The sequence below is a fragment of the Antechinus flavipes genome, chromosome 1 (assembly GCF_016432865.1).
Source record: "Antechinus flavipes isolate AdamAnt ecotype Samford, QLD, Australia chromosome 1, AdamAnt_v2, whole genome shotgun sequence".
NCBI classification, from domain to species: Eukaryota; Metazoa; Chordata; class Mammalia; order Dasyuromorphia; family Dasyuridae; genus Antechinus; species Antechinus flavipes.
Window position 1 is genome coordinate 237863002 of NC_067398.1, and position 13373 is coordinate 237876374.

Here is a 13373-nt window from a genome sequence, read left to right on the forward strand (position 1 = left end):
AAGAACAAGTTTAAGTATATAGATGTCCTTGTTTATGATCAGTTTTGAGCCTCTCAAAAATCGTCTTGATTATTTCAATAGTTTCATAAATTACAATAGAAGACCTATTTGAAAAATCTCAAGACAAAGTTTTGAGAAACTGTTACTGTGTCCTTAAAGGCATAGAACCAAAGTTATAGATCCTGTCATTTTATGAATTTTTTCTCCCTATGGAGTCAAGGACAATGTATGTGTTCTTGATTTTGATCAATGAAAATTTCCGAGAGTCTGTAGAGAAGACACAGAGGAAAAAAAATGAGGAGAAACTTTTTCCTTCTTAGAATTGCAAACTTAATTTATAAGTAAATATTATAATGAGATTATTATAAGGATTGAATGTGGAGAGAGGTTACCTTTAGAGAAACTAAAGTTACTATAATTTTCCTGTCAAATATGAAGAGAAATTTCTTATGAAACTACTGTAACTTTCATCTTGCCAACAGGATGAAAACAATTCTAGAAAGAGTTATTTGTTATCCTGAGTGAACTAAATGAACAAAGTAATCTATTGTTGTCAAAAGGATTTGAAGTGATTGGCTGTAATTGTGCTCACAACTAGAATATTATAAATTATTACCTATATCATTACTTTACCATTTATCTCATTGTTAAATTTATATTCAATAGCTTTGATATTTATTTAAATAATTTTTAAATTTTAATTTTTAATTTAAACCTTTAGGAAAAGAAGCTTTTCTAGTTTACTAATAATATTTTATGACATGGAATGAGGTTGCCTAAATTAAAGTTATAATAATAAAAAGTTATTATAATATTTTTCATAAAAAAAAATACATATACCCTTTAATCACCCTGGAGATGAAAAAATTAGTAGAGGAATGAGTCAAAGAGCAAACTGAAAAATGACTTATGAGTGTGAATGACCCCAAATTTTATATTCTTTGCTAAAATAAGATATCAAGACTTAAGAACTGGATGGGGCTCTTAAAGATCATTTCATCCAACCCTATCATTACACATGTGAGGAAATTAAAACTCAGAAAGGTGAAATGACTTAAGGTCATAAGGAACAAGAATCTGTACTAGCTCTTACTCCATAGGTAGTACTAGTTTATCTTATCATTCTGAGTTTTTAAAATAGGCAACTGTGTCAGTCAGACAATTAATTGGTGACATTTTAGTGAAAACAATGTAACATCTCTTGCCGTTAGTCTTCAAATTGAAATGCTATTTACAATGAAATTTCCCCCCATGAATAGCTTCATTTATGTGCTTTCCCAATAGATGAGTAATCAATTTTGTTGAGAGTTTTCAATAACAAAAGAATGTAAATTCCAGTTAAACAAATTCATGGTATAAATTATTTATACTAGTTCACATTTTGACAATTTTTAACTTTATTTTTTATTTAGAACTAAATCGACACCAAATAAAGGGGCATTTCCCTATATATATAGTGGAATAGAAAAAAGAAGATTGTATATCAAACCACAGGTCTGTGTTACACAAGAGTTCGCTTGTCTTTTAAATTGTGTAATAAATTTAGCCTGCAGCTTTCAAAGCTGTCCTGCATGTCTGTGATTCCTTTTAGCCTTCCTTCTGTTTTCTCTGCAGTAAAAAAAATATCTCTACAACTTTTTTTTTTATCATTTTTATTTTTTAAGCATATACTTTAAAAACCAAGCCAAACAGAATAGAATTTTCTACACAATTTCCCTTTTCTGCTTTTCATGCTCTTTATATACTTCTTTAATAAGACCTTAGGATAATTAATTACTTCTTCCCAGAAGACTGGGTCCATTTCTCTTTAGGGCTTCATTAAATACTAAACATAAAAGAAAACATTTCCAGACACCATCATTTAATTTCCCTACAGGGAAAGAAACTAATGATATCTCTATAAGCCCACATACTACTTTCACAATTTGCAATATGCCATTTAATGAGTTTGGAAGCTTGAAAGACAATTCCCTGAGAGTTCTTCAGGTTGCATATAGATACCACACAGACCAAATGGCTTCAGGCATTTGGGGACAGCAATAGTTTCAGTCTTCCAAAACTTTTTCTATTATTAAAATCATTTCTGCAAAAAGTCCATGATAACATATTATTTGTAAAAAGAAGGAAGGAAAGAAGAAATAGAAAGATGCACTTAAAAGCTAGAAATATAAAATTGTACAACTGTTGGATCTTGTTTTTCAAATAAAATATTTTCAAACCAAGATAGCATTTTCTTAATATGGCAGAATGGAAAACACTGCTTTGAAAGCTCAGACCTTATGACTCAAATTCTTCTATCTTAGAAATGCTTATTTTCTTAAAGCATTAGGTAGTATTGGCATGAAAGAGATTAAAAAAAAAAAACTAGATTGAATACTGTATAGTACCTTAGCTACCCGTGAAAAGTTTAAGTGGGCAACTAATATTTATTTTTTAAAAAAATTTTGGAGGTAAGAAAGGAGTGGAATTATATTTTTCTAAATTATTCTCTTTATTATCTTAATTAAAAAACTTTCTTTGTATGACCCATAAACACAAAACAGGAGATGCTGAAAATCAGAGAAACAAATAAACTAGAAAACTAAAATGACATATAAAAATAAAATATAGTTCTTTGAAAAGCCAAACAAAATTAATTATGTATTTAATGTGTTTTTTAAAGATCAGAAAATTAAACCAAAACAATATAATCACAACAAAGTTGAAGGAAATAAAAAGAATGATCAGAATCTACAGTTGACAGTCATGTTACCAAAACAGAAAACAAAGAAATAGAACTAGCTGTAAAGAAAGTACCAAAAAAAAAAAAATCTCTTAATCCTAAAGGATTTGTAAAACGTTATCAAAACAGAAAACAAAAAAATAGAACTGGCTGCAAAAAAAGTACCAAAGAAAAAAGTCTCTTGATCCTAAAGGATTTGTAATAATTAGTATTAATATGGCACAATTCTCAAAAATTGAGAAAGCATTCTTTTAGACTGTTTTATGAGACAAATTAGTTCTAACACTTAAACTAGGTAAGGATGAAACACAGCAAAAATATAAATCAATATCATCAGTGAATATAAGTTTTAAAATATTAAAAAAAATCCTATCTGAGTAAAGTAATTCATGCATAAAATAATTCATTAAGACCAAGGATGAAATGCTGGTTCAATATTAGAAGAAAATTAAACATAATTAGTCATATCAAACAAAAAACATCCAAAAACCACATAATTATCTCAATAAATACAAAAAAAGCTTTGACATAGCAAATTATACATATATGTGCATACCTATATCTTAAAACCAACATAAGTTCAGTTTCTTAAACATTGAAATAGTTGTATTTCTTGATGATTATTATGCTCATTATGACAAAGGTAATTTAAAAGAAATAAGCTCACCAAAAATTGTGGAAAGGGAATGAAAAAAGCTTCTGCCACCAAAGAAATTCTTATAGTTTTTTCTTATTCATTGTATACAATGATTCACTCCTATTTCAAATGCTTTATATTTTAATTCTATTAAGATCAGATATAGTTAGAGCTCTGTTCAATAATAAACACCATAAGAATATAGATAGATGCTAGAATTTAAGGAAAATATTAGGAATATTGTTAATATTATTTACAAGGTTTCTTGTCACAGGGCTCACACTGGTGTGATATCAACCAAGCAACTATTTTATTTTATGTTTTTTTGGTGAAAATTCTCAGAAAAGCAAGCATAAAGGCAGCTAGTATCTCAGAAATGTGTTCTGTCAATGATCACTTCCCGAAACTTACATGAAAACTAGGTTTATTACAAGAGAAATGAACATGCATATAGAACTCAGAGTTCATAATTTATATAGAAGTTTGCATAGTTATGACAATAAGACAAAGGAAAGTAGAGGAAACAGAAAATTCTTCTTTAAGGAGTATGGCATGGGAGGGGAATGGTTCAGGAAAGATGAGAAAAGGACAAAAACTCACTCAAAAGGGAGAAGCAAGGCAATGTCAAAAGCCACATTCTTTTCCCTTAGGAACTGCTAGAACATGAAGATATGATGGATCGTCTCCTTATTCACAAGAGTCCAGTTGTATAAGCCTAGTGTAAACTGTCTGGTACCTGTCTTAACTCCCAAGGATAAAGAGGGGAGTCCAGTCTGGGATGCAAACAAAAAATTGCATGCTCTGAGTCCAGTGTTTCTGGAAAATACAGCAATTCAAACAAACAAGTTCAGGAGACATTCCTTGACAGTTTCATTATTAGTAACAGAAATCTGTAATTCAAAGCTCATTAAAAATAGTTCTATTTTATTCTATATAAAGTTCTGAGTTCTATTAAAGACTGTTAAGGAATCCCCTGAATTTGTCTATTTATTCAGAGCATGCAGAGCATGACACATTCCCTGAATGTGTCAAGAATGAAGTGCCCCATCCCCCTTTAGCTGATAAAATTTGTTTGCATCCCAAAATGGACTCCTTGTATGTCCTTGAGAATCAAGAGAGGTGCCAGAAATCTGTGCCAGGCTGGGAAATTTGCTTGAACAGCTGGAATTCTGTAGATATACAAACCATCATATCTTCATAAGCTACCAGTTCCCCAAAGGAAAAGAATACAGCTTTTGTCATTGCCTTGCTGTTTGCATTTTTTAAAATTTACAAATGCAATTTTAAAATTTGTATCATCATAATTATAAAATGTTTCAATAAAGTGTTAAGTCCCAAATAACTTGTAAATCCACACTACTGGTTTTTAAAAAATTAATACAAATGTAAGCAAAGTAGATTACGCTATTACGACCTGGTATTGACCACTTCCAATAAACTTGTAATATCAATTGTAGGCATACTTTTAGTTCTTCCATCTATTTAAATTATATATGTAATTTTTAAGGCAGCCATGCAGTTGCTAATGATAGAATGCTAGGTTTCATGTCAAGAAGACCCAAGTTCAAATTTGACCCCAGATACTTACTAGCCATGTGACTAGGAAAAATCACCTAACCTCTGTTAGGTTTTCCCAACTGTTAAAAATTGGGAATATATGGCACCTACCTTACAGGATTGCTGCGAGTATCAAATGAAATAATTGTAAAGTGCCTAGCAATAGTAAATACTAATTGCCTTCCATTAGAAAAAAAAAAAAAAAAGAAGAGGAATTCTGGATATGAATTAATGGCAAAGCCAGGCAATAACATTGGAACTTTAAAAGCTAGCTTTGGGAACTTCTAAAAACTACAATTATTTCCCCACCTTAATTTTCTTCCATCTAAAAAGCAATATATTCACACTGATGCAAACATCATTCTTTCCCTCCAAAATCTTACTTTTATAAAAATTAAGTATGGGTTATAAATTGATTAAGTTTTAAACTACATTTTTTTTCCTAAAAGGATCTCATTTCAATGAACTCTTCTATTTATAGGGAATTCAGCCTGCATAAACATAAACAACAAAAGGAAAAAAACTGAGAAATTATAACTAATATTTTTATAATGCTCCAAGGTTTGCAAAGCACATTATATACATTTATTTATGACAACCCCATGAAGGAGGTACTATAAGTTTTATTATCCTCATTTTTCAAATAAAGAAAGTGATTTGCTTAAAATCACACATCTAGGACCAGAAATGACATTTGAACCACTGGTCCCAACACCAGTGCTGTTTCCACATTGTCTTTCCAATGAGAAGACAGTAGTATAAACAAGCAGAAGTGTATCTACGGGGAAGAAATGATACTGGACAATATTAGATGCCTACATCACTAATGAAGATATTCAAAGCTTTCCTAGTTTATTCTGAATCATGGCTATTTGCATAATTCAGGTGTTAACATAAGACATTTTATAAGGGGCTGATATCCCACCATCTTCCCCTTGGCTAGAAATCCAAACTTATTTTCTTACCCTGGTTAATATATAAAATCCCTTGAAATATACTCCAGAGTTCTTTGAATTGTTACTACATTAAGCACCACAGAAAGGGGCAGGAGCTGCGGAAGAGGTGTGTGTGAAAGAAACTGCAGTTATTCCAGAAAATTAGTCTCAAATTTCATATATAAGATACAATATTCCATAGCTGATTCCAAGAGTTCGTCTGCTTTCAGATTCAGAGACTCAGGTGTCTATAAAGACCCAGAAGCCTCTACTAAATTAACACAATTACTATTAATGTAATTACTTTTCCTGTTTGACTTGAAAACCATTTAAATCAAAGCATGGGCTGTTTTTAATCTCAGTTCTGGCTGGTAGACTTCTAGTGGCCCAATGTAATTCTAGTTTAAATGTCACAATATTCTTAGTTCTATCTCCAGCTTTAACAAGTGACACAATATACAATAAAGGCAAGTCTTTAACTTACCTATGTTGTAAATTACTATCCTCCTTCACATTTATGAGCTATTGTAAAGGTATTATTAACAAAATTTATTAAGCCTTTTTTGTTCTTTTGGGGAAAGTTGTTCAGTCAACTTGAAAGGGAAAGTCATTTCCATCTGAATTAGTGGTAAGTCATATAAATGTAGAACATTTTCTAAAGGTACAATTTTATTCCATGTTAATATAGAGGAATACAATCTAGGTTGAAAATATTAGCAAAAAGTAAATTTCAGGATTTATTTAATGAGTCATTTGTAATTGTCATATTAATTATCTGTATAGTTTGTGATTAAAGTTTTTCTGTCTTTAAATACTGCATTTTAATTTTAACATATTTCAGTTTAAACTATTAATAAGCAAACTACCTTCACAGCTCATACAATACCTTCAATTTAATCAGTCTCCTAGTTCTGAATAAATAAAAGGTAATTTTTACTATATTTGGATATAAAGAGTAAATTCCCATACATGCCAAAACATTAATATCATAGGATCAAGTTGGAAGAACTTCAGAGATCATCCCAACACCCTCTTTTACAGCAGAAAAAACCCAGGCTAAGAAATAAAATACACCAAATTAACTATGAAACCTTCCTAAACCAGGTATTCCTATACCAGGTTAAGAAATAAAATATACCAAAATAACTACAAGAACTTCCTATAGCATCTTTCAAAAGTTTAAAAACTGACAAGGCAGAGTGCTACTCTGCTTTCCTACTAATACACTCCTAAGAATGAAATCCATAATCTGTCACTCAAATTTAGTGGGAACCACTACTAGAAATCAAGAGAACTAAACTGGAATTTAGACCTCTCAATGTTATATGTTATATGAGTCACTGATAGACAATGTGCTTTTAGTTTTTCCATCTGTAAAATTAAGATACAGTCCTATCATTGTTCTAAGGAAAAAATCTAACAGGAAAGTGAAACAATAAAGATTACTCATCTCCTAAATGCATGATGTTCCTACTACAAAGTGAGAAAGATCTTTTGCTATCCAAGAGCAGGTTACGAAAAGGAGAAATTCTACTCCTATTCAATTGAAGGGATGCAAGTTTCTGGCAATTGCTGGACACTCTCCAACATACCCCACAAAGATAGGGTGGAACTAGGAGAGCAGAGGGTGGAGCCACTTACGAGATATAGGCTGGATAGCCAAATCCTATCAGGTTGCAGAGCAGAGAGGCTCCATAGCCAAACACGAGGTACAAAGCCACCAAGCCGATGATACCTGAAAACGAGAAACAAATGAAAAGATGTCACAAATAAGGATTACTCGGGGGTCCCTCTTCCATCTTGCTTTCCTCTCACCAGCATTTTTATGAAGCCAAATCTTGAGTTCTGGGAATTTTCCTCAAGGTGTATTAAGGAGAAAGAAAAGTAAACAGAGTATGCGATTGGACTAGAACCTCAACTCAGTGAGATTTAAGAGGTGGAGTCTAGGGAGGCTAACCAGTGCACCCCAGCCCCCATCACAGGTTGGGAAGGAAGAAAAAAGAAGGGAATGGAAAAGCCGCGGGGGTTGGGGGAGCGCCAAACCTGCAAACATAAAGCGATACATAACAACCAAGGTAGAGAAAGAGTCTGACACGTCAGCAACCCAGCACTTTCCAATTTCCTCCGGGAGAAAAAAAAAGTCCTCAAATTTAGCCCTTCCCCCAGAGAAGCTCTTCCTACTACACCCTTTTTTCCCCTCAGTCACGCATTCCCCAAGGCGGAAACCTGAGAGTCGAGCACATCGCTGTGGATTTCCCGGAGCGTGTGGGTTCCACCAGGCCGTGGTAGGCAGTGACTCACCCTCTCTCAGCTCCCCAGAACTACACGCAACCCAGGCCCAAATAGGAAGGCCGGAAGGGCGCGGGCCGGGTTGTAGTAACCCCAGAGCAAAGGCAGCTCTTCGTTCTCTACTAGAAGCTATTTCTCAACGTCAGCAGTCACCAGCAAGCCCCCGGATAGCAATACCACCACCATTCCCCTCCCCCTGCCCCTGCCCAGCTCCGGGCCAAGCACAGTCCATGCTTGCCCCAGTCCCTCATACCCTATTCCCAAATTGCACAATGGCTCACCTCAGCAGCAGGTGCTGAGTTGGCCAAGGAAAGGTCTTTGAATTTATATTATAAATTGCTTATAAACATAAGGGCGATCAAGAGAAGTCACAGCCCTGAGTAAAGAAGGACCCACCAAGTGCTATGTAGGATCTGTTCACCCCAGTCTTGCCCTCGATCTTAGCCAGAAGGTCGGTCATGCAGTTCTTCTGATGCAGAAACTGGTCGAACCTCTCCCTCATTTTAGCCGACATGGTGCAGACCCCACTGGGCTCAGGCTCTTTCGAGCTCCGCAGACTCCAATATCTTCCTTTTCTTCTGGCGCTGGGGCCCCAAGAATCAGGCGGCTCCTTGCAAACTAGCTAAGCAGACAGGGGTGGTGGCGAGGGGGTGGCGGGTGGCAGCTGCAAAAGCAGAAAGCAGCGTCACCAGAGAGAGGAAGCGCCAGCTCTCCTCCCCCAACCTCTCAGCAATACACACCTCCCTCTTCTTTCTCTTCTCCCTCCCCTCCTTCTCCCCACCCTTATTGCTGCAAACACCACACCCAGTCTGGATGCCCGCACAGCAGCTGTCTTTTCTTTAAGATGGGGCACCAGCCTAGCGGGCCGAGCCACGGCAAGGATTTTCTCTTGAAAGAGCGAATAGACATAAGACCAGCTCTTTTCTGGGGGTAGGAGCTTCTATGACCACCGGGGAACACAGGCCAGTGGGCAGCTTTGGAACGTTGTAGCTGGTCCTGGTGAAATAGACCCTTTAAAACACTGTTTATTGACTGGGGTATTGATAGAAAGTCTGAGAAAACAAGTCTCTTCTCACTGGGCTGGAAGAGAAAAGACAAAATAAGACCTGATAGTGTATGTTTGATGGGTGGTGGTTTGGAGCTGAGCATTTCCTTCTTGTATTAAGGTGATACAAAGTAATACAAAATACTTTATTAAAGAGAGAGGGAGGAGAGTTCCAGCATGCTTTACAATTTCTCTAGGAAATGTATCATTTCCAGATTAAAATTGAAGAGTAGTTAAAGTATCTCATGCTTCCTTGTGTCTATAAACCCTAAGATACTGCTTTGAATCTAGAGGGATGAATAAACTTGAGTTTACTTGGCTGGAATAAGTAATGGCTTATGCTCTAAAGGCCTAATAACAGGACTTTGGAGCAAATTCAAAACCAACCAAACCAAATTCTGAACACTTTAATATACAGATTTGTCAAAAGCAATGGTATTGAGAGTTCTTCTTTTCAACCAAGTGAGGTCATTCTGAGAGCACTTAAAAACCTATCTTAGTCACCTTCAAACATATAGTATAGCATAATTATATGATATGCACATAAAAACTAAAACACTAGAACAGCACTGGGAGAATACTTAATATAACCTGTCCCCTTCTCTGAATTTTACAAATGAGGAAATCAAGATCCAGAGAGACAAAAACTTGTCCAAAGTTCAACAGCTGAAGCTAAAATTCCAGTCTTTTGACTGGGGAGGAGGGGGGGATATTCTTTCTTCCATACCATGATATTATCTGCTAAAATCTGCTGTTTTTATATAGGTCAAATAGGATCAGCCAGTATTATGTAATGACAGTTTAAAAGGACAGAGTTTATCTTTTGGTGTGACTGGATATGTACTACGTGGATATCCCATATGGTACTTGGTATTGCAATAGTTCAAAAATATCTATCCACAACAGATATTTCCTTATTAATCATGATAACTTGAAAAGGTCCTCCAAACTAATAAACAAAACCAGCAGTGTCTAATACCATCCTTCCTTGGACCACTAATATTGTCCTTGGGTTTGATATCCTTATTTCAATTGGAATGAAATGATTGAATTCCATGTCAATTACTTTATTACAGTCTGAATGTACTTATCCTGTTCAAGAATGTGTACCTCAGTAAAAACAGATGGTTCTATTGGGTTAAGTATCATAAATACCAATACTGCTTTCTTTACAATGGTCACAGTTCATTGAATTGAATTGAATATATATACCAAACTATGAGAATAATAGCACAAGTCCCTTTGACAAGGAATATTCTATGGCACTGAAGCCATTTCTTGATTCCAATAGAATACACAGGGATCTATTTGAAAATTTTCCAACATTCTCTTTAAAGGCTGTGTTGGGATATATAAGTCAGATTTGCCCGCTCCAATGTTCCATTGGGCTCAATGTAAACAAAGGTGAGTTCTGTATTTTCCTTTCCTCTAAAGCTAAGCCAGGATTCTACAAGAATCTGTTTCCAGAATAAATTGAAGCCATTCCAGAGAGAAGCAGAGAATCTACTGTGATTCAGGGCATTTATATAACTTCACATATTTCTCCCATTGTCATCAATTCATCAAGTTCTTTAAAGTTTCATTGTTTCTTTTCCCAAGAAAGAGTTCTTTTTGAGTAAGTGTTCTATACAAAGGACATTCTTCCTGCTTATTATTAGAAGAAGAAAAATCTTAATTGGACCAAAAATATTTAAAAGTAGGAGTTTAAATCAAATGTAATGTATTGAATTGAAAGAAAAAAAAAATGAGTCTTGATGAAATACAGTCTTACTTATTGAACGGATTATCTCATTCCAGATTCCTCTTATATCCACAATAGATATTCATTAATCAGAACAAATTATAAACAAGAAATCAAAAGAAAATAAGAGATCACATATAACATATGGTACTAGTCTTGTCTCTTAGGTTGATGTTCCTTATTTCAATTAGAATGAAACCATTAAATTCCATATAGATTGTTTTATCCTTATCTAAATGTGCTAATCTTTTGAGATAAAAATCTCAAAATTTTTGAGAAACTTAGAAAAACTTAGGCACAAAGTTCCAAGCATGATCAATTTATTAGCAAGGCTGGCATTTGTCAATAAATGGGATCTATGCTTCTTCTGATAGCCAGTGATGCTCCTGACAGCCAAAGCAGCTTTTTTTTTTGTACAATGAAAAAATAACAGGTTATGCAAGGTGCCAAAAAAAGAGTTCTGTGATAAAAATTAAATGAATACTAATACACCTATATAGCAGAGGTAAAAGGTGGTCTTATAGAGATAAAGTACAACCTTCATTTGGTCTGATTCACAAGAGAAGGTCTCCAGAACTCATTGCAATGGTGAAAACATAAGAGTTGATTAACATCCTCTGAACAATATTGTTTTGAGCACTCCCACTTCACCAGAGCAGTCCTTCATGCTAGACTTAACAGACAGTATCAACTAATCATCCCTCTTCCCTTTTGGGCTGTGATAGAGTCTAAGTTGTAGTCCAGTAAAATGGGGACATTAAATTCTTATAAACTCTAATATTAAGGCCTATATAATTAAGTCTAACTGTAATATATGAGTACACATTCCAATGAGTAAATATGATTCTCAATTAAAAAATAATGTAAAATAAGAAGTTATATAAAATTTCAGTTCCACAAATCTTTTTTAAAAATATGTTATTTAGTAAAGCAGATAGCTCATCTTTCACTCTATAAAGGATTATGAACACCCATTTTAATATCACCTAGCTTTCCATGTAATGACCATAGTTAATTGAGATGAGTTTTTTTTTATTAAAGTTTTTTATTTTCTTTTTGTATAATGTTCTCTTGGTTCTGCTCACTTCATTCAGCATCACTTCATGTAAGTCTTTCCAGGCCTTTTTGAAATCAGCCTGCTCATTATTTCTTATAGGACAATAATATTTCATTACATTCATATACCATAATTTATTCAGCCATTCTGCAACTGAGGAACATTCCCTCAATTTCTGATTATTTGCCACTAGAAAAAAGAGTTGCTACAAAACTACATGTGGGTCCTTTCTCCCTTTTTACAATCTCTTTGGGACACAGATCCAGTAGTGACACTTTTGGATGAAAGGGCATAGTTTTATAGCCCTATGGGCATAGTTCCAAATTGCTCTCCAGAATGATTGTACTCCACCAACAATATATTTGTGTTCCTGTTTCCTCACATCCCCTGCAACATTTTTCATTCTTTTCCTGCCATCTTAGCCAATCTGATTGATGTGGAGTGGTGGTACCTAGGAGTTGTTTTAATTTGAATTTCTCTAATCAATAGTGGTTTAGATCTGCCTTTTTTGAATAATTCTTCAATTTCTTTTTCTTATTCAATTTTTTTCTTCTTATATTAATCCATAACCAACTTTGTTAGTACAATATTAAATAATGTATATCCTTACTTTACCCCTGATCTTTTGAAAGGCTTTTAGCTTATCCCCATTACAAATAATGTTTGCTCATTGTTTTATATATGTACTACTTATCATTTTAAGAAAACTCTATTTATTCTTATTTTTTCTGGTGTTATTTTCATAGGAATGGGTCCTGAATTTTGTCAAAAGTTTTTTCTGCATTGAGACAATCATCTGATATCTATTGATTTTTATTATTGATGAGGTCAATTATGCTGATAGTTTCCCTAATATTAAGCTCATCCTGCATTTTTGGTATAAATCTACATGGTGATAGTGTGTTATGTTGGTGATAAATTGCTGTAATCTCTTTGCTAATATTTTATTTAAATTTTTTTATTTTTTATTTTAAAATTCATTAGGGAAATTGGTTTATAATTTTCTTTCTCAGGGCAGTTAGATGGTGCAGTGGATAGAGCATCAGCCTTGAAGTCAGAAGAACCTGAGTTCAAATTTGATCTCAGACCCTTACTACTTCCTAGCTATGTGATTCTGGACAAGTCAATGAGCCCAAATTGCCTCAACAAAATTTTTAAAAAAACAACCCAAAAATATAATTTTCTTCCTCTGTTTTGGCTTTTCCTGGTTTAGGTATCAGCACCATTTGTATCATAAAAGAAATGTAGTAGAATCACTTTTTCTCCTAGTTTTCCAAATTATTGTTCTTTAAATGTTTGGCAGAATTTACTTGTAAATCCATCTGACCCTGGAGATTTTTTGTTAGAGAGTTCACTGATGGCTTGTTCAATTAATTTGTCTAAAATAAGA

The 13373-nt window shown here is 34.0% G+C and overlaps 1 protein-coding gene across 1 annotated transcript in view; it reads right to left on the reverse strand.

Moving 5' to 3' along the window:
• The window catches only part of REEP5 (receptor accessory protein 5), a 29606-nt gene extending 20770 nt beyond the window's left edge, over window positions 1-8836 (reverse strand). The window contains exons 1-2 of the mRNA XM_051998480.1: window positions 8537-8836; window positions 7493-7586 (exon numbers count right to left, since the gene is read on the reverse strand). Coding sequence (XP_051854440.1) covers window positions 7493-7586; window positions 8537-8654 — 212 coding nt within the window. The 5' untranslated portion in view covers window positions 8655-8836. The remainder of the gene's footprint in view (window positions 1-7492; window positions 7587-8536) is intronic.
• Window positions 8837-13373: the final 4537 nt, after the last annotated feature.